Source organism: Columba livia, chromosome 5, assembly GCF_036013475.1.
Source record: "Columba livia isolate bColLiv1 breed racing homer chromosome 5, bColLiv1.pat.W.v2, whole genome shotgun sequence".
Taxonomy (NCBI): Eukaryota; Metazoa; Chordata; class Aves; order Columbiformes; family Columbidae; genus Columba; species Columba livia.
The window spans coordinates 67,075,593-67,096,793 of record NC_088606.1 but is presented as its reverse complement, the minus strand read 5'-3'; the positions used below and the strand labels follow the sequence as shown (position 1 = coordinate 67,096,793).

Genomic DNA, 21,201 nt, shown 5'->3' with positions numbered 1-21,201 from the left:
GTGTACTGAAAAAAAGGTAATTTGGATTACCAGGCTCTTTTTCCTGCATACACTGACACCTTTAATGTACTGGATTTGAATGAGAAAGGCCAGGATCTCCCCTCCGATTCAAATAGTTTAATGAAGAATGGTCAGGCGTGCAATTAACTATTAGCTACTGCAAATACGATAGAAAGTAGCGTGTGAAGCATTTTCAGATGCAAAAAATGACTTGAATGTCATTTGATGCAAAGTCGAGCCTGAGTATGGAAAGGCGTTATTCAGGAAGAAAGGGACTAGAGAAAAGAAGGCTTAAACCACGCCATAAGAAAACAGAATGAAATAAAGTCAAAATTAAAGCACAGTGTGACAGTAGTTGCACAATCAACAGAAAAGGTCTGGGTACAAGCTGGACTTAAACTCTTGCGAGAACAGAGTGTGTTAAACACCCTTTGTGTTGGTCACGAAGTTCTCATGATGCATGGCTGTGCAACCCAGTATTTCCCATTCTGGCCACAGAAATCTGCTGTCATCAAAAATAATGTGCGTGTTTGTGCAACTTGCAGTTGATCTAGGAAGCAAAATGTAGAACTTCCCTGACCTTACAAGCATTTAATCATGAGTGGCACAGACTGTCCAAGCACAGAGGAAATAGTTCTTTTATTCACTGACTTTTTGCTTAATTACTTACAAATTCTGCTGTTGTGCAGCCTTTTCATGAAACAACGTCATGAGGATTTATGCTGGTTTGGTCAGGATGAGATTGGGAAAATTAAAAAGGAGTAGTTTGCAATCTATAAACTGCTGGGCGACTTTATTCTGATAATTCCAAGCGTGGCTTAGTCACGGGCAAAAAGGTTTGGTGGAAAGAGAGAACGAACAGCAAACATATCAAATAAATGGTTTAGTCTTTTGTAGGGTCAAGGACAACGTTCGGCAAACCTCTTCAGCCAAATGGTGGTGAAAACACTACAGAATGAAAACAGGAACGCAAGTCTGCCCAGCAGTTACAAGCTTTTTTCTTTTACATAAGCGTTTATGTGGGAGGGGAACATGAGATTTCAAATGTACCTGGCAGGCTGCCGAAGCGATAGCTATGACCCACATTAACACACAGATCTTAATGACTTGTGACAGTTAACCAACAGAAGCGACAGAAAACAGTAAAACAAGGGAAGCCGAAGGCTGCGTGTTCCCTTCGGGCGCCCCGAAAAGCGCCGTTGTGCTGCAACGAGCCTCGCGCTGCCCTTTACTCACAGCCAGACACCTCTGCGGTCACGCATGGGAAATCCCACATTGCCGAGAAGGTGCAAAGACCAAGTGAAACTTAGTAGAAAAATCTGGTTAGAGGAAAATTGATTTAATCTGAGTTTACAGGCTCAGTAACTTCTAATATTTCAGATGAATTTCAGCGCTAACATTGTCTTAGTTAAAACTTTGGGAGCCCAGTGTTGTGGGATGATCTCAGTTTGAGCCTCAAGGCTGCACTCACCATCTTCCTAAAATTTCAGAAACCAGAAAGTAAATGAATCCAATGTTTATGGAACATAAATGACCACACAAGCTCAATGCCTTTAGCAGTGATAAAAGCTGCTGAAATAATCACCTCGTTATCAGAAGGCTCTTTTTTTCCATTTGGCCTTTGATTTTTCAATTACCTCTTTATTATGATGTTTGAACTGACTATAAGGTCATACCCTAAACCTCACCTTCACACAAATCCAGCATCGGAGGGGCAGAAATGTTGGTTTCTCACCAGCTTTCTTGCGTATGGTGCCTTTAGTCATCACGGGTACTAAAATCCAGTGTTTCCTTCCCGGGGTTCTTATCAAACACCAAGAGCCATCGCTGCCGGTGCCTGTAAATAACGTGGAGCGACTTGGAAGAGTTCAGTTGTGCCTGTTCATTCAGGTTTGCTCGGCTCATCAGGCTAACCGAGGGGTTTGCCCTTTGTTTGCTGTATTTCTTAGGAGCGTTTTAAAGGCAGTTTCCAACGGAGGGGCTGAAAAGAACTCTGACAACCCACCAGGTCTCACCGCTGGGTCACCAGCTGCTTTATTGAGACAGCAAACCAGAGCTGCCGCCGACACCCAGACGAGCTTTTGTACCTAGTACCGCTTGAAGTGAAAGGACAAAAAATACCATCCAGCACGGCATCAGTGTCTTCCTTCCCAATGCTGTATGAGTTAAACAACTCGAATGTTTACTAATAAAGGCTCTAAGGCTGTTTTTATGTGATGAACAAATCGCTTGTGTGTCACGCAGGCCCACGAGGCGCTTCTTTCTCCAGGCCTCTGTCCCTGGCCTGCGCCCTCCCTGCGGGGCCGGCAGCCCCGGGCTGTGGCAGAAGGTCACCCCCGGCTTCCAGCATTACGCTAGGGCGGGGATTAGCTCAACCTGGCGACAATTTTGGGGTGGAAGGCGGGTGGGTAACAGGGCCCCCCCAATAGCCCTGACCCGCCGCCATATTGGAAACTGTCGCTGAGGGAAGGGGCGCGCGCGGGCCACGCCCACTGGGGGGTGTGCTGAGTCACGCTGGGCCAGCAGAAGTGCGGCGGGGAGGCCACGCCCCCTCAGCTCGCGGGTAGGGGCGGGGTCTTGCGTGCGGACGCTGCGTCGGCTATAAAAGGGCCGTCGCGGATCTGCCGTCCGTCAGAGCGCGTCGGCGAGGCGAGCAGAGCGGGTTCCTGCTTCAACAGTGCTTGGACGGAACCGGCCGCGCTCGGGCCCGCCGCCCCCACCACCAACACTTAATCCGCCGTCGAATCTACCGACTCAACACCTTAAGGTAACGCCATGGCAGCGCCCGTTTCCCAGGTGCGTCAGAACTACCATCAGGACTGCGAAGCCGCCGTCAACCGGCAGATCAACCTGGAGCTCTACGCGTCCTACGTGTATCTCAGCATGGTGAGCGGGGGGGCCTGTGGGGGACGGGGATAAGGCGAGGGGGAGGCGTGGGGCCTGTTAGTGGGGAAAGGAGGTGGGAGGTTCGCGATTCGGGCCTGTGGGGCTTTAGGCCAGTGTTGGGGGGGTTAGGCCAGTGTTCGGGGGGTGGGGAGGCTTAGGCCATCGTTTGAGGGGTGGGGTTAGGTCAGGCTCGGGGGGGTTAGGCCAGGCTCGGGGGCGGACGGGCGCACCCCCTGCGGCCTGCCCGGTGTTTGGGCCCCTGTGGGGTTAGCTGGCGCGGCCTGCTTTGCCCCCGGGACCGGGCCGGGCGGTGCCTGCGGGCGCAGCCGCGCTCCCTCCCCTCCTGCTTTCCCCCTTCCCCTCCTCCTCCTTCCCCCCTCGCCTCGGGCCGTTCTGAGCCTTCCCCCGGGGCGGGGCGGCCGCTTGTTTTCTATAGGTGAGACTCTTATCTCGCTGGCGAACTCGAGTTACACGTTAACCGCTCTCTGCCCGTTGCCCTTGGCGGGCTCGTTATCAGCACAGCTCAGCAGCTTCCAGGCGGCTCTGCCCTTGGGGCTGGGCTGGATAGCAGGACCTGACTAACAAAGCCATTGGCACCTTGCCCGCAGGAGCTCGTGTCTCTTGAGGCGAGGTTTTTTCGTTCGTAGTTCACAAAATGAATTCGCGGTATCCTTGGTGCTGCGCTTACATGTTTATCTTGGCACAAAAGTCTTTATTTCAGCCATAAGCAGATGAGTAACTTTGGTCCAAACAGCAGCTCTGACTTCTGCACAGCAATCTTGGTTCTTTAGACATACAGGTAACTTGAGACTTTCTAGTGGCACTTTGGTGTAGAACTTGCTCCTGTGTTACTATGAAGGTCTGAACCTCAGCTACGAGCTGGATGTAATGATGTTGATGGATGATGGTGGCACACAAGCACCAGTGTCTTGCCTTGAACCTCCAGGCTGCTGCTTGAAGAGCAGAGAATTCTGTAGCAGTTTGTCTGGTAAATAACTGGCAGTTGATACAAAGCTTTCCATTGAATCCCGCCTGGTGGCTCTGACCACAGAACAAACCAGCTGTGTGATGGCTTCTGACTGCTGCCACAGGTGTATTTTTTGGCTTTCAAAAAGGATGGCTTTGTGTTTGAGTATATATTTTATTTCAATGTATCTTTTGTCTTTTTAATGTGATTCTACTTTTGGAGAAAAAATAGTAAGTGTGCTTCTTAGTCTAATCCCTGACAAGCCCAGGGAAGCATTGGGAGGTTTATTGCTGAAGTACCTTAAAGTTCTTGGTCACCCTTAACCAACTGTGCAAGTCAGAGCCTTGACTTGTGGTCATTGTAAACAAACTCAGGCAAACAAAGGGAGCAGCGAAGATTTATCCTTGAAGAAGGCTTGTCATGTCTGTTGTGCTTGAGGCATTTGATTGATGCTCAGGTGAACAGGTATCTGAGGTGTGGGCTTTTTGATCTTCAGAGCTGAACCACAAATATTTGTGCCCCTGCTGTCTGTGGTAGGGTAAAGGTTAACATTTAATCCTAGTCAGGAAAATTGTGACTAAGGGAAGAGTTTTGCTACTCTGCCTTGCTGTTGTTGGTGCTGCTGCCAGCCTGAGCGTGGACTCCAGCCACCTCCTCAGATAGGAGACATACCCGAGATCACAGCACAGACTTGGCTTTGTGTGGCTGATGGAGCAAGACCTGAGGGTTTAAACATATGAATTCTTATTTTTCAGTCCTACTATTTTGACCGGGACGATGTGGCCCTGAAGAACTTTGCCAAGTACTTCCTGCATCAGTCCCACGAGGAACGTGAGCATGCTGAGAAACTGATGAAGCTCCAGAATCAGAGGGGTGGGCGCATCTTCTTGCAGGACATCAAGGTGAGGAGCGGAGCTCTGGGTTGTCCTGTCTGTTGCAGAACGGGACTTGTGCTCTGTCTCTGGGCTGGAAGGGGATAAATTTCCCTGTGGCTCCTCTCCCAAAAGGAGCGGTAGCTGACAGTAGGTAAACACATTCCTGTGATTTGTGTGTGGTGCTCAGCCCGAGATCTAGATATGCATAGTAATTTGGTAATTTGTGCTGATTGATTAATAAAAGGTCCTTTCTGTGTAAGAAGATGCCTGGTACTAGGTGGTTCGCTGTGGGGTGAGGGTAGCTACCACACAACCTGTTCATTTGACTTAAGTTCAATGGCAAGAGCCTTCTCTGCTCTCTGTGCTGTTTTGTAGAAAACTCTTGACTTGTTTGCCATGGGAACATGAAATACCAAGTTTCCAATTGCTTGTGGTGGCTCACTGCAAGATTTCATAGCACTGTTTTCTTCAAGTTGCTTAATTAGATTATTTGGAACAGCAGAAAGTAAACAATGTCATAGGGCTGGCTTAAGAGTTAAGGGTTTACAACTCTTCCTGGGGAAAATAGCAAACAATGTGGTGGGCACTTGAGAATAATTCACTTGCTCACTGGTAAGTCTGAGTACTTGTAAACACTGGACTGTACTGGGCAGTTTGAGCTGAAGATCAGACTGTACCTGTGTCTTAACTGCTTAATTTCTAAGATTGTGCCCATTGCCTATTAAACAGACAGGTGTTTAAACCATTAGGTTGTATTTGGAGGAGGAAGACAGCAGCTTTGTTAGCTGTTTTGTCTACCAGAGCTCAGAACATAAAACTAAGAAAACATGGGAAATGGGGAAAGGTCTGGGGCTTGGAGTGTGTGTTCAGTTCTGCTCTGTTCATGTGCTGGGTATCTGCCAAGTTTTTGAAGGTACCTAAGTGGCTGAACTTGATCTAAACAGACTTTGATGTAAAAGACTTTATTCCCTAATGGTCTGTGAGTACTTACAGAAAATGTGGCCACGTGCTTTCTGCTTCTAGAAGCCAGATCGTGATGACTGGGAGAACGGCCTCACTGCAATGGAGTGCGCCCTGCACCTGGAGAAGAACGTGAACCAGTCACTGCTGGAGCTGCACAAACTGGCAACTGAAAAGAATGATCCACACGTAAGTAAATGATGAAGCTGAGGATGTGACTGTGCGGTGAGGGGGCTTGTATGTGTGTAACCGTGTGGGGTAAGGGGTGCAGCCTTTCCAAAGGGACAGACCCAGGTCCCAGGCTGTACCTTTGCCGTTTGGTGAGATGATTGCCATTTTTTTTCCAGGAGGATGAGTTGCAGTGTGTTAGGGTGGCTGAGACCTGCCTTACAGAGCTTTCCTCAAACCCTTCTGTTGTTCTTTGGAGCAGAGAGCACTCATGTGAACGGTGTTTTGACTAAAATAAGTGTATTAAGCTCTATATAGAGAAGGCTTGATTCTGGGTGGGGATGAGTTCTAATTTTAACCCAACACATGCCTGTAAGGCCTTTGTCATAAGATTAAGTTGCTTCTGAATGTTGTAAAAGCCCTGACACTTCAGAGTAAATACAGTGTCTGAAAACACAGGTTTCTTCACAGGTGCGAGTTATTAGCAAGGCTGGATTGAGGCTGCTTAGGATCAGGAAGAGATTGGCACCTGTCTGGATCAAAGTACTTTTGAAAGCATCTTGGATAAGTTAGAGTGACTCTTTAAATAAAAATTGTCATGGCTGGACCATTCTAGACGTGTAAATCCTCAGTCATGAATTAGTGTTGTGCAGTGGGGGCTTCTGATTGTGTTCAGGGACTTTGCTGCTTGTAGTGAGGAGGAAAGGGGACTTGACGTTGATATTGTACTGTGGGGCTCTGAGGCAAGTGTGCCTAGATAAGCCTGCCTCACTTTAGTCTTGGTTCTAGCATTGCTGAGGGAAAAACTAAAGGCTTCTTCCTCTTAGGTATCTCCTGCAGCTTTAAGATTGCTATTTTCTGTATAATCTCCTGAACCTGGAGAGGAGTGGAAGGATTTCAGCCACTGCTTTAGCAGGATACTCTGTGTTTGGCCTAAATTTAAACTTCTTTTGTCTCCCTTTCAGTTGTGTGACTTCATTGAGACTCACTACCTGGATGAGCAGGTGAAAGCCATCAAGGAGCTGGGTGACCACGTTACCAACCTGCGGAAGATGGGGGCCCCCAAGTATGGCATGGCCGAGTACCTGTTCGACAAGCACACCCTTGGGGACTGCGACAACCACAGCTGAAGCCTGGCCAGAGCTGCCCTGCGCCTTGCAGCGGGGCTCCAGTGTTACTGTCCAGCCGTGCATGCATCTTCAGCTATTGAGATTAAACAGTTCTAATACTCTGTACCAAATATCACCCTTCTTTTCTCTTGTGTTTTGTGTATCGCCCTCCATCCAATAAAGTGACTTGGTTCAAGCTGGCTTTTTGTGTTGCTCTTGGATGTGAGAGGATTGTGCTGTTGGCTCTGTTGTGATAGTCAAGATACCTTTAAATGGGATGTGAATGAAGGAATATATTAGGGGAATTGGGGTTTACTTATTTTAATATTTTTTTCTGGTGCAGTGGGTTCTACTGCAGGAGTTGCTTAGTGATTCAAGTTGTGTTTTAAATGCCTTTGCCACCAAAGGTGTTGCTGTAATGTATGTGCAAGGGAAGGAAGGCTTGAGTATCTGGGTTTGCTGGTTTAGTCCCTGAAGTGAGATGAGGCTGCTGAAGGAGGAGGGGGTTAGTGCCTCGCTAGGTGCTGTTCTAACAAATAAAGCCAAGATTCTGGAGCGGTGCTCTGTGAGCAGGGTCGACTGAAGCGGTGGTGCTGCAGGAGCTGCCCCAAGGACGCTATGGGGACATGCAGAAGGGGTGGTGACATCTGCCTGGGTCTAGCAGGACAGCAGAGCAGGCAGGTGGCTGTTGTGAAGGGAGATTTGCAGCTGTTTCTGAAGCCTCTTCCTTAAAACAGGAGAAGTTTTGCTGTTTCTCTAAATTGTTGTGTGGAAACTAAAATGAGGAAACTAAGCAGATGATCCTGGACTTCAGCCTTGCTTTTATTTTCTTAGGGAAGACAGTAAAAACTCAGCTGTGTGGTGTTTGCTGCCATCCAGATGACTTTGAGCACTGTCAAATTAATGGCAGATGTGATGTGGAACTTCAAAAGGGAGCAACGTGCTGGGCAAATAATCTTTGAACTGCAGCTGCTTTTTTAATAGACGCTTGCCCTGCCTTATCCCATCACATTTCCAGAGCTGGACAACACCGGCTCGGTGTGACTTGAGGCAGCACTGTGGCTGTGCACCACAAATGACGTGATTTGCTGCAGTCCCTTCCCTCCCCTGGGGTATCTTGGCAGTGGTGCATGTCCTGCCTGACACTTGTGATGGGCCTTGTGCCAAATGTTACCATAAAGCTCAGGTTCTGGTTCTTGCTGTGGTGATGAGGGGGGAGTGATCATTAATAACTATATTCCTCTTCAGGTTTGGGCTGCACCTGCACTCCAGGTCCTTCAGGCTACTACCTGCTGAGCTATTTCTCTTCTGTTGGGTATCTGCAATACTTAATACTCAGTCTGATTTGTTCTTTGCTACATTGGAGGGTTTTTTATTGGTTCCATTAGTTGTGCCTGCTACCATACCTGAGCCCAGTAGCAGTAGGTCATTAGTGCTGGTTTTAGCCTGGGCTGGGCTTTAGCTGTGTGTTCCAGCAGTAGTTTGGCTGCACTACCCTTCTGTTTGGGTGAGTGCCAGTGTGGCCAGGTGTAAAGATACCGCAATATCGCTAATATGGCAGGTATCTCAACAGAACTGCGTGTCTTGGTCTCCTCTAGCTGCACTGATCTGTCTGTTCCTCACACGTGCTTTCGCTGGTCTCCATGATCACCTCCATCAGCCCCACGTAGTCACCTTCGGCCAGAGAGATGCCGGAGTCGTTGGGGGACGGACTTTCTGCTCTTCTTGCTTCTTTTGTAGACGGTGTATTAGCGCTTCCGTTTCCAGTATCCCTGGTGGTCCTGGAAACCTCTGCTGGATGATGCTCTGGAGGGCTGGCCGCATCTTCTAAACTTAAGCTGTGAGCATCAGGGCCCGTGTTCCCCATGGGGGATCTCTGAAGCACTGGGGATGTCACGGGGGTGAAGGAGAAGCAGAAGGAGGTGCTGCCGCCGGGGGTTTTGTTACTGGGGGTGTGAAAGGCACTCGAATGCTCGGAATTGGGGGTGGCTGATGCTGCGTTCTCCAGGTTTAACCAGGGCGGGTGGGAAGCTTTCAGACTCTTCAGGCTCTTGAAGCTGCCCTGCTTCTCGTGCTCTGGGGACTCTGCCAGGAAGGGGAACTTGGGGCTGTCTGATGCTGTGGACTGAGCTCCCGGACTTGCTGTGATGGCAGCTTCTCTGCTTTTACTGTTAGAGCTGCTCTTTTCTTCTGCTGTTTCAACCAGTGACTCAGGACCTTTGCTCCGATCTGTTGGCCAAATAAACGTTTCCTTTGCGCCAGAGCCGATGGAGCTCTGGCTCTTATATGTATCGCTGGCTCTGGAAGGTGAGGAGTTGACAATGACATCCTTAAGAGAAGTCGAGCACGCAGCGATGCTGGAGAGCGCAGGCGGCTTCTTGCGGCCTTGGCGTCTCGAAGGGAAAATCATGGGGATGGAGCTGATGGGCGTCTGCGGAGCGCTGTAGAAACCCGGTCTTTCGTAAAACGGGGTCGACATGAAGGCGTCGAACTCCCTGAGTTTTCCTTCCTCGCTGTCCCACTGGTCCTGCGAGCTCGAGTCTCCCCTGGGCCGGTTGATGCTGCAAGGGCTCCCGGGCTTGCCCATGTCTTGGTACGTGTAATGGGAGAAGGGGGACGTGGGGTCTCCCCGCCGGCGCAGCAGGTTCATCCGGGACGAGGACCTGGAGAAGCTGGGTGACTGGACACCAAGGAGGCGGCCCAGGTGCCCCAGTAACGGTGTGGAGTGGTTGGCTTCCTCGTTCTCTTTAATTTGCTCCAGGGGCTGGAATTCCATCTCTTCTTTCTGCATGCTGGGGAAAGGCAAAGGGGCTGTTACACAGCTGCAAAAGGTGGTGGTTTCTGGTGGAAAGACTTACTCCTTGAGTATAATACCCTGCGCAAGACTTGATCCGAGGTGTAAATGGGGGTTGTCCTGACACCCTGTGGCTGCACTCACCTGATATCAAAAGTGGAGCCAAGGAACGATGGGCGCTTGTACTCGGCGGTGGCTGCGGTGTAGGGCGGCTGGGGATCAGGCTCGTTCCAGTAAAGATCCTTCTCCAGAATGGGCAAATCTTGATGCATCTCATCCACCGCCATCAGGGACACCTGCAGGGGACAGCAGGAGTGTCACACGGGGTGAGTGGCGTTATATGTGATGGTTATCGGTGGAAAAAGGAAGGCAGGGCAGGAGGAAGCAACGTAGCATGCAAGTGAAGCAAGTGGCTGGGTTTGCTTTGTGGTTTCCTGTCACTTGGGTTGTTTTTCACACAGATTTCATTAATTGAAAGAAAAGTGATGCTGAAGGAGACAGGAAAGCAATGTGCTCAGTGTTAGGAAGGGCCAAAGGTGGGGAGTTCTTGCATGGGAGAAAGAAGAGGAGGCAGTTTTGGATAGAAACAGGGTGGAAAAAGGTCAGGAGAGGCAGGAATGATGCACCATTTAAAGCTAATGAGGGTGTGAAACAGTCTGCATCCATCACATGAGCCTTATGCTCTCCTCCTGCTCTCCTCTCCCCCTGGAGATCCCGAGCTTAACATGCAGGAAACACCTCAGGAAAGCTCAAGGGTACCAAGGGCTGCTCCTCCACCCCATCGCAGGCCTGGGAGGGGGGTGGCAGAGGTTTTGCAGGAGAACTTTGTGACTGTTCCGACCCCCTCAACCCTCCGGTGCGGTCCTGCCTCAGTGTCCCTCTGCAGGTCAGGCCCAGCTGGAGCGTCCCGCCTCGGCTTTACCTGCAGGTTCCTGTCGATCAGCCAGTTGGTTTCAAAGTCATCATCGTCCTCCCCAAAAGGATTGATGAGCTGCTCGGCCACCTGCACGTGGAGAAATGCGTCGCAAAGGTTATCACGGTCATACCTGCCCCTTTCCCTGCAGGGAGAAGTGGGATGTCCCTTCAATTTGCTGCTCCTCCCAAAAAGAGATGGGTTAATGGAGGCTTGGCAGGGTGACATTGCGACACAAAGGCCCCTTGCTCACACAGCCCTAGACCATCACTGCAGGCAGAGCATAGCCCACTGTCTCTCTTTTTCCCCGAACTAGCCAGGACCAAAGCTTTTTAGGAGCTGATCTCCAGGGTGAGATGCTCAGAAACTTGGGGAATTCTCGGCAATACCCTTTTGTCTGCCAGCACCGGGCATGTTGCCCATGGGCCAAAGAATGTAGTTGGGTCCCTGGTGAGTGCTCACTGGGAAAAACCCTTGGCTGGGTCAGATTCCACCTCCTGATGTATTTTCTTAGACTTACCTTTAACCAGCCAGCATAGAAGAAGAACTGCAAAAATGTGAAGACGGGCACGAAGAGATCTAGTTCATGGCCAGGATACGCTTTGTCTGGGTCCAGGAACTGCCGCCCGATCAGACAGGCCAGGAAGAAGCTGTAAACGGCCACGGTCACCACCTGGGAAAGATGCCAGGGGACACACCAGAGTAGCTTGAGTTCCCAGCATCGCTTTTCAGTTCTGCCCCACATGCCTCCAAACAGCAGGGATCTGCTACAGAGATGCCATCCCTCTGGCCTTTTGAAAGCCTTGGGTTTAGTTATGACAGGCTTGTCCGCTTGTTGCAGCAAGATGCGGAAAGCTTTAAATACATCCTTTGCCCTTTAGCTGTTACATACACCATATTTCATTCCCCGCTGCCCATGGAATGACATCTGCGTAGGTGTCACAACGACAGAGGCAGGAGAAAGCATGTGATGTGCTGGATGGAAAGAGCTTAAACAACCCACATGTGGCTGCAGGTTTGTTCTGCTGCTGAACCAAGGGGTCTGTGAGCTCTTTCCATTCCTGCCATCGGCTCTCATGGCTCTGTCTGTGCTGGCAGCCGCTTCCAAGCCGGGGATGGGAACCTCGGCAGCGCTGCCAGCTCTGAGCTGGCTCTCTCCTCATCCTCACGCTGGGCCTTTTTTATATTTGCCTGCTCGCCTGCCCAGATTTCAGCTTACAAAGAGTTTTTTTCTCTGTAATCACGGGACCGGGAACTTCCCCTTTTCAAATGAAAAGCAGCTGCGGCTCTCGTGTGTTTTCTTGATGCAAGGGGGTTCAAAACAAACACCTGGTGTCCCAAGAGCAAGCCTTGCAATGCACAGCGCTGTTTTGTGATGGGCAGGAGATAAAGTGCTTGGAATGACAGAATTTGTGTTGTGGATGGGCACCTATTAAAAAAAAAATGGGTTATGTGCTGCAGAGGGGGCAAAGACACGCTATGATCTTGCTTTTGTGTGCAGGACGCTGGTTTGTGCAGGAATAGAGTTTCCCAAGGTGTTTGTTCCCCATTAACCTTCAGCGCCGCATGAAGGGAAACGGTTCCCGTTTCACAGGGGGTGCGTTGGTGTTATCTGAGCAGCTGGATTGTGCGAGACAAAGGGGCAAGTTGGTGCCGAAGCGTCTGTCTGGGTTTGTATTGGAAGAGTTATTAATATTAAAGAGCTGAATGATATAAATATTAAAGTGGCACAAATCTATCAGAGCTGCTGGAGAGATCTGGGCTCTGCTGAGCAGGGAGAAACCATAAAGCAGTGCAGGGAGTGGATCTGCAAATATCTGTGTTTTCCACATATATAAGTCATGGTTAGTTATCCCTGGGCAGTGTGTTTCTGTAGAGGTGGCTGTGTCTGAGTTGTGGAAATAAGGGATGAGCTCCATATGCAAGAGTGTAGGTGGGTTCAGGGGTCCAGGTGTATCTCGTGTCAGCGTGGTCTGTGTTATGGGTGTAATGGGGTGCTCCTTGTAGCAGGAGGTGTGGGGGATCCCGTCTCACCTGTGTGTAAACCAGGGGGATGCTGATCCAGTCGTAGCCGTAGAGTCGCCCGCACTGGCTGCGCAAGGTGTTCAGCTCCTGCGGCGGGGAAAGGAAACGGGCTCTCAGCACCAGTTTTCGTCTCTTTGGGGACACAGAGCTTCTCCGGCTTTACTGTGCTTCATTTCTCCAGCTCACCCAGGCCTCCTGCTCCCTTGGTGCCCCAGACCACCCTCAGGGTCCCACATTTACCCTGGAGGAGCTGCTGGGTGTCTCCATCCGAGCCCACGATCCCTTTTTGCTCACTTCATAGCAGCATCTTTTCACTTCGCAAAATGAGCAGCCAACAGCTTAGGCAAAGAACCTCTCAGGAGGATTCATTGCTCTCCTCGCCATAAAGTGAGTCTAGATAAGTAGCCCAGATGGAGATTTCTCTCTCTGGGCACATGAATCTCACTCCTGGCAACAGAAACAAAGTGATTTTCTCTGCACATGAATCCGAGGAAGGGCGAGCTGCTCTGAATGGTGTTTCCCTGCAGCTGGGCAGGGCTCATTGCCAGGTTCTGCCTGCAGAGCATGGCCTGCTTCCCAGGATTAAGAGTTTTCAATAGTGAAATTTTCTGCAAGGACCTGGGTGGTTTGGGAGGCTTTTAACCTCTCCTGGTCTCCTCCAGGTACACGCTTCCTCGCAGCTTTTTGTCTGTGTCCCAGAGGGCTCCACTGGCCGCTGTCGTTGGCTGCTCTGGCGGGTGTGAAGGCTGGAGAAACAGGTCCTGGATCAGGCTACATGGGTGTCTCCCATCACTACACCTGGATGTGAGTCCTGTGGTCCCTCCAGTACCACATTTGAGGAAAATGTCACATTCTCCTCGCCTCTAGTAAATGTGACATTGCTACCGAGTCAGTAAGCCATGAAAACCTCTGTTCTGTCCTGATCTGGAGAGTGGCAATGGAGGTATTTCCCATCAAAATTAATGTAATATCCCCAGGGACAAGCCTGGCTCACTGTCCTGCCCCACCATCCCTATTGCCCGACCTATGGAAATGCCTCTATTTCCACCGAGAGGACTGGACAAGGATGTCAAACAGGTGCCCATCGCCTCTGCCACTCACGTTGAGGATGCCTTGGAGCAGCACGCTGTCCCGGATCCTGCCCTCGTTCCTCGCCTTCACAGCCAGGTTGGAGAACCACACACACGGGATCCAGAACTTGTTGTGGGGGGAATTCAAGCTCTCGAACTTCTTGTGCTCCTCTGGTGTCATGAGGCCTGGGTGGAAGAGAGGAGGTGGGAGAGGGACGGCCATGGAGGGCAGAAATGAACCGGTCTGATAAGACCTAAATCTCAGGTGGTCACCTTAGCTCTCCTTAAAAATCATAGGAAAGACTAAGGCATTCAGGCTTTGGAAGACACGTAAGGGGAGAGTGAGTCTTCTGGTTAAAACATTGAGTTATAGAAGTGTGAGAGGCAGGTTTTATCTCATTTAATGTTGGATGTCTGCAGCTTATCTGATCAGATCACAGTCAGCAGGGAGATAAAGTGCAATTACCTGGTGCACTTAGACATGTGTTGAGAACGGGGTAAGTTGTGCCCTGGAAGTGCCTGTTTCTCCCTCTGGCTTGCAAAGGGAACCCAGTTGATTACGGCAGGTGCAGGCGTTTCCTTTTGGGCAGACTGGGAAATGTTGTACCCTGGGGAGCATCTCCAGGGAGGATTTAGGAGTCCCAGAGTTAAGGTTGGTCTGAGGCTCCAGTTCCCACCTGCCCAGTGGAAAACTGTTGTTCTGAAGGAGGACAAACACACCACTGGGCAGGGATCTGCTTGTGCTCTGCTACAGATCTGTGCACAGAGTTATTTATTAATACTACAGAGAGCTTTTCTCTTCCCATGCAGGGCGAGCAGTTACTTCCCAGTTATCCTCCTCTGATCAGCCAGTGACATGCAGCGTATCTGCATTCACAAACTAGACTGTGATACTTTCCTTACATAAAAAATTTGGGCAGAGACCCTTCATCTTTGAAACAAGCCTTCCAAACATTAGTAGCAACAAGCCATGGGGAAACAAACAGTTGATTATCTCAGAAAAGCAGAGCAGATGCGCAGCACCCACTGCAGACATCAGCTGAGCACCTTGCAGCGCTACCCCATCTGCACTCTGGAGGTCATCTGGCCATTTCCAGGGCTCTTTACCCCCCAAAACCAGCAGCAAGGTGCTGCTGTGTGCAGGTACTGACCTGCCCTCACGACGTGCTCCATGCTGGGGAAGCGCTTGTAGACGGCGGTGCTGACGGAGCGCAGGATGAGCACGCTGCACAGGTTGCTGTAGCGCATGAGGGTGCGCCGCAGGAGCCGCCCGTACTCGTCCTCCCCGTCCACGTTGCAGGAGACCAAGTTCATGATGCGGTCGGGCCAGGGGATGCTCTCGTACTGAGCCCACCAGCGGGACACCACCAGAGCCACGTAGAAACCTGGAGGTGAGCCGGACAGGTTAGCCATCCTGTTCCTATATTCCTATAAAGGAGTATTTTGAGGACAAGCTGAGAGGATTGGGGTTGTTCAGCCTGGAGAAGGCTCCAGGGAGACATTATTGTGGCAGTTCCATACTTAAAAGGGGCTGATAAGAAAGATGGGGGCAGGCTTTTTGGCAGGACCTGTTGTGACAGGACAAGGGGTGATGGTTTTAAATGGAAAGAGGGGAGATTCCAGTTGGACATGAGGAAGAAATTCTTTACTCTGAAGCTGGTGGGAGCCTGGCCCAGGTTGGCCAGACAGGTGGTGGATGAACCATCCCAGGCCAGGCTGGACGGGGCTCTGAGCACTCTGAGCTGGTGAAGATGTCCCTGCTCATGGCAGGGGGGGCACTGGAGGAGCTGGGAAGGTCCCTTCAACCCAAACCATCCTGTGATTCTATGAATGCAAAACCTATGTGTGTTTGCAGACAGAGCTCCTTACCCAGCACAAAGGACACGGGGATCAGCTCAGCGTAGCTGTTGCAGTAGAGCGCCAGCTTCTCAAACATCAGCCTTTGACTCTCAGTCAGGATCAGCCTAAAAGGGAAAAACAGCAGCATCAGCCTCAGGGAAGTGTAGTGAGCGATAGGATGAGAGGAAACAGCCCCAAGTTGTGCCAGCGGAGGTTGAGGTTGGATCTGGGGAACAATTTCTTCCCCAAAGGGCTGTGGGGCATTGGAACAGGCTGCCCAGGGCAGTGCTGGAGTCACCAGCCCTGGAGGGCTGGACAGACGGACGTGAGGTTCTCAGGACATGGGGCAGTGCCAGTGGTGGGTTAATGACTGAACTCGATCTTTAGGGTCTTTTCCAACTAAAATGATCCTATTATTCTATCAGGGTTTGCCACAGAGCTTGGATGTGCATCACAATTCATTTAATGTCCTGCAAAATCTCAGTCTAAGCTCTGCTCTTATGGTGTGGGTTCCTGCCTCGTTCTTAGAGCTTCTTTCCTACCTCTGTGCTGCATCTGAGATTAAACCAGCTCAAGGGACTCCCTGTTTTTCCTCACCAAAACAGCCACAGAGCTGCCTTATCAAAGATCTGTGGTCTCAGAGCTCATGTCTGCTCCCAAAAATGTACCCAGAGAGGTGGTGGATGAACCATCCCTGGAGACATCCCAGGCCAGGCTGGACGGGGCTCTGAGCAACCTGAGCTGCTGAAGATGTCCCTGCTCATGGCAGGGGGGGCACTGGGCGGGCTGGGAAGGTCCCTTCAACCCAAACCGTTCTATGATTCTACCCAAGGCATTGCCTGTTGTGTAACAAGGGAAACTCTCTCCTAAAGCTCCCCATGGTGGGACATCTCCAGGACTTGATCTGCATGCTGTTCTTCTGTAGACAATCATCAACCGCACCTCTTCATCCCAAAGAAGAGAAACTGTGCTGCTTCCCAGGACAGAACAAGGAGATTTATCAACTGCTAAGCCATAGCGGAGCGGTGAGGAAGGACCTTTGTTTTCCTCCTGCAAACAGGAGGAAGCTCCTCTTCACCAGGATCACTCTCCCAATGCTGTGTTGCTCAGTTGTTCTGCTCCAGGACAGCCTGAGAGTGATGGTGTGTGTAAGGATGTCATGATGCTTACCTGTAGACAAGGCTGATGGTGAAGTAGAGGGAGATGAAAATAAGGAACTCGGAGTAGAGAAGTTTGTAGATGCTTCCTTTCCACTGGAGCAGGAGCTGGGAGAAGGTGCCCAGGCGGGCGTCAGCCACCCGGTTGGTGTATGTCACCGTCATCACAGGTCCTCATGGGGACACAAAATGAGAAGATGTTGAAGCTGCTGGCAAGATTGCGCAGAGGGAGGAGACAGGAACACCACAAGTGAGGGAGGAAGGGAGGGAGGGAGGGAGGGAGGGAGGGAGGGAGGGAGGGAGGAAGGAAGGAAGGAAGGAAGGAAGGAAGGAAGGAAGGAAGGAAGGAAGGAAGGAAGGTTGGTTGAGATCAAAAGACAGGTTAAGATGAAGTCATTGACACAGCAAACCAGTAGGAACTTCATGGCAGGCAATTAATTTGATGAGCTCGCCCTTTTTTTGCTGTCTTCGAGCTGCATGTGAGCTGGTTACAATGGCAGAGGACACACGTTCTGGTGGAGCCCCCTTGGTTTCTGGTGTTTGATTCACAGTGTTCAGTGGAGCCGGTTGGTCGGAATGGACAGAGCCCACGTGCCTTCCCACAGAATAGTTGTTCAGGAATAATTAAGGAAAGGAAAAAACCCAGGAAGGAGAGATTTCTTGGTACTGGTCCAGATGAAGGTACCCCTGGAGATTTGAGTTTTGGTAGCGCTTGCCCATCAAATACAGTTGTCTTTAAATCTGGGCTGAGGGCCATTTGCCGGGCTCACAGAGCACAAGTTCCAGCAACTCCACCTCCCTCTCCAACCATATATTGCACAATAAATCACGCTGGGTGGAAAAAAAAAGGCATTCAGGCTTGTTAAATGTTTCCCAGCAGCGCAGCATTCCCATTGCCACTTCTTCTAGCATAACCCTGGATGAATTATTCTTTACCATCCATTAATAGGCAGACTGGCATGTGTACTAAACTAAACTTGTCAACAAACAAACAAACAAAAAGCAGAGCAGTGTAATCCATGCCAGGTAGATAAGCGAGCGATCCCTTGTTTTATAAATGATTATCCAGTGTGAAACTATTGGTATTTCGAAATCTTACCCTGTGACCAGGATGCTACAGACACTGTCTAACAGAGGCAATAATGTTAATAATTATGGGGCCTTGGGCTCCTCCCTGAATGATGGAGATGCAGAAGCACTTCAAGGGACAATTCAAACCTTCCCGCTCTGCAGGTAAGTTTGTGTCTATGCTTCTGTTTTAAACATCTCAGTGAGGTGGGGACAACTCGGGTCCCAGTCTGCAAATAAAACCAGCAAACACTGTCTTGTTGGCCTCCGCAACTAAATAGCATCTTTGTCCTGGCTTTGGCTTTTCGGTGCTGCTCCTCCTTTGGGTTTCCCTGTCATAACCTGTGAGAAGGGATTTGGGGAGAGTCATATTGGAGGAGTAAAGCTGGTACCTGCCCTGCCACGGGCTCCCCAGCTGCACAAATGCATTTTCATTAGAGCTTCATGCACATTGATGCGATTTCTGTGTGTATTTCTGGCCAGTGCACAGGACTTAAGGTGCATTTTTTAACTGCCCTAGAGCCTGCACACGTTTGGGTTCTGCAGGTGGGAAGCGTATGCAAACACCCAGAAATTTGTTGAGGGCAGCATACAGAAAACCATCTGTTTTCTCGATCCTTTGGATCTTGAAAGCTCTTAGGGAGATACTTCGTTGCGTAATTCAAATACACATTCACTTTTTACCAAACATGGAAAACTCCAGCTCTTGTCCGTGTAAATAATGGATGTCACCCACCTCTATGCGTTTCTGCTCCGGTGCGGGATATGGGGCTTTTCCCACTGCTTTTTCCTCCAGCTTGGAATGGTTACAGCACTTCCGTGCCCACCGGTGCCGGACGGCCCCGGGATGTCCCTCAGCAGCTGGGACACTCAAAGTACCATTTGGGGAGGAGGTACGTGGTGGGAGGTGATGCACCGGAGCCGGTGTGCGCAGGGAGAGCCACCCCCTGTGCGATGCCCGCGCATCCCCTGCCTGGTCCATCCGCACAAACCATCGCGCTCGGAGGTCGACTGATTCATCACACCGTGGGAATTCACAGCAACCAAGATCCCACAAGGACACACCTGCGTCGGGCGCATCACCCGCCGCAGAAAACGGGCAAACAGACATGAACAGCCATTGCAAAGACGGAGAAGAAGCAGGTGGAGCGGATGGACGGACGGACAGAGCGAGAGAAGTTCACGGATAGGAAGGGAGATCTTTGGAGGAATCTATCTGCTTCTGGGAGGATGAGATACTCACAGTCATGGGCTCCTGCGCTGCGCTGGGGCTGTGGAGGTTTGGTCCCACATGTGCCCTCGCTGGCTCCTTTGTGGCCCCCGCCACGGTCCACCTCCCCGTGCCCCCTTGGCTGATGGAGGGATTGAACCTGACAGGCACGGTGCGCTAAGGAGCCTGAAACCCACTCGGGAGCTGCAGCCGGTCACTTGATGCCGTAATCCCTCCCCACTACAAAAGAGACTCTGTTGTCTTTTGCCCCGTTTCCCTTCTAATCTTCTGAGTAAGCCCTGCGTGTTTATAGAGGCGGCCGGAGGAGGGGGAGGCAGGGCTGGCTGCTCCGCAACTGCTGCTGCAAACTCCTGGCACAGCCATGGTGGCTGCCAGCAGAGAGGCATTTTTCCTTCTAATTCTTTCCTGTTTTGTCCCTTTCTCCCCGTCACAATCTTACAGGAACCCCAGGAGATTAAGTAGGGCTGGAATTTTCCACCAAGGCTGGAAAATGGGTCGCCCTTGGGTGGGTGAAGCACCTGGCTGGTGCTCTGCCTGGCTCTTGGATGTTTCTCTCTACCTCCTCACCATCTCTGCTGTCCCTGGATGAGTTTGCCATCTCTTCCAGCTGTGGTTTGGATGCTGGGGACTTCTACTCTGCCACCCGTTTCCTGAGACTCATTCTGTATGTTTGCTTTCTTTCCCTCTTGCTTCTCCAGCAGCACTGGGGGCTGTCCCTGCTCTTTCTTGCATCCCGCTCTGGGAAACACCGCTTGCCCTTGTCCTCAAGCCTCCACCAAACCAGACACCTCCTTTTCTCTGTCTCTCCAAGGTCTCCAGTCCCTTTTCTGCTGCCAAGCTGTCCCTTGCAATCGTGACCCCCCATCCCTTCCATTGCAATCTCTCCTGTTTAATCTTTTCCCTTCCATGACGCTCTGAATCAAGATTCTTTCTTACCAAATTCATCTCCAACTCTTCACTCACAGAGGGCTCCTGGGTGGCCACTGTGTCCCCACCAGCACAGGGCTTGGTACAGCCCACGGCTCTCCAGGGGGACATCAGTGTCCTCCCATCTCCTTTGGGAAGCGGTTTCTATTGCCCAAAGTAACAGCATCTGCCCCCTAAACACCAATGTTTCTTGCAAAGCTGCTCTGAACTTTAAGCCAAGCCATGGCCCTGTCTCAGCACCTGGACCCAGCTTTGTGAGTGGGTTCTAAGCAGTGGGACACCGTGGAGGGTCAACTCAGGTCTGATTGCTGCAGGTAAGAGCAGGAGGAGATCTGGGCTCCTCGATGGAGCTCTGTGGGGTTGCCACGTGTGGTTTTTCCACTGCTCTTTCCAGCAAGCAGGCAGCAAAGTCTCCAGTGAAATTAAGCTAAGAGCCAGTTCTTTTAATAACCTCCTTTCTCTTGTGGTCTTTGACACTTGTTTATCAGCAGCAGCGGGGATTCATTTGTCCAAATGAAGTTTTTCCTTTCTGTGAGGCTGAGCACAGACAAGCAGAGGGTGTTGTTTGACTCTTCTGAAGCAGATGCTGCCTGGCATGTGTCTAATGCTGAGTTTCTGGTAGAGTTCTGGGAATTGCTGTCAATGGTGGGAAGATGATAATTTAAAACACGGGATTCAGTGCCAGCATCTGAGGTGTTAATCCTGGTGTGGGCTGTAGTGTGTTGGATTACCTCCGGTCCTCATTCATTTTGACAATAAATGAATGCTTCTTCTAGTTACCACATCTGTCCATGCAATTGGGAGGCTGCCACACTATATGTTAGAATGGGAATAATTGCAGGGGAAACAGATGGACTTGGAGCACTTGGACTTACCAGGGACCTTCCTGCATGGACTTTCTGCATCCCTGGGTTGACTTGCTCTGGGTAGATGGCAGGGCAGCACAGAGAAAAGGCAGCACAATGCTCCTGCAGTGTGAGATACAGACCCGAGAGAAGCACAGCACATGGAGGCTCCTGGGGGAGACCCATATTCAAGGTGTGGAACTAGATAAGGGTTCTTATCAACGGCTGGAGGCTAGTGAGTATGGGGTTGCAAACCCATCGTACTGACTGAAGGAGCACGTAGCTTTGTTGCATGGAAGGGGTTGGTCTCTGCTCCCAAGTAACAAGGGATAGGATGAGAGTAAACAGCCTCAAGTTGTGTCAGGGG

General features: G+C 50.7%; 2 protein-coding genes across 2 annotated transcripts; one reads left to right on the top strand and one right to left on the bottom strand.

Annotated features, from left to right (window-relative positions):
* The first annotated feature begins 2,562 nt into the window (after nucleotides 1-2,562).
* On the top strand, nucleotides 2,563-7,166 carry FTH1 (ferritin heavy chain 1). Its single transcript, XM_005511031.3, has 4 exons — nucleotides 2,563-2,886; nucleotides 4,609-4,755; nucleotides 5,752-5,877; nucleotides 6,822-7,166. The coding sequence occupies exons 1-4, from the start codon at nucleotides 2,776-2,778 to the stop codon at nucleotides 6,984-6,986; spliced, it is 549 nt and encodes a 182-aa protein (XP_005511088.1). The 5' UTR covers nucleotides 2,563-2,775; the 3' UTR covers nucleotides 6,987-7,166.
* A 600-nt stretch (nucleotides 7,167-7,766) lies between these two features.
* On the bottom strand, nucleotides 7,767-19,350 carry BEST1 (bestrophin 1). Its single transcript, XM_005511032.4, has 10 exons — nucleotides 19,075-19,350; nucleotides 16,777-16,936; nucleotides 15,637-15,731; nucleotides 14,919-15,152; nucleotides 13,799-13,953; nucleotides 12,707-12,784; nucleotides 11,193-11,345; nucleotides 10,682-10,762; nucleotides 9,904-10,055; nucleotides 7,767-9,757 (listed from the first exon to the last, which is right to left on the bottom strand). The coding sequence occupies exons 2-10, from the start codon at nucleotides 16,926-16,928 to the stop codon at nucleotides 8,560-8,562; spliced, it is 2,298 nt and encodes a 765-aa protein (XP_005511089.2). The 5' UTR covers nucleotides 16,929-16,936; nucleotides 19,075-19,350; the 3' UTR covers nucleotides 7,767-8,559.
* Nucleotides 19,351-21,201: the final 1,851 nt, after the last annotated feature.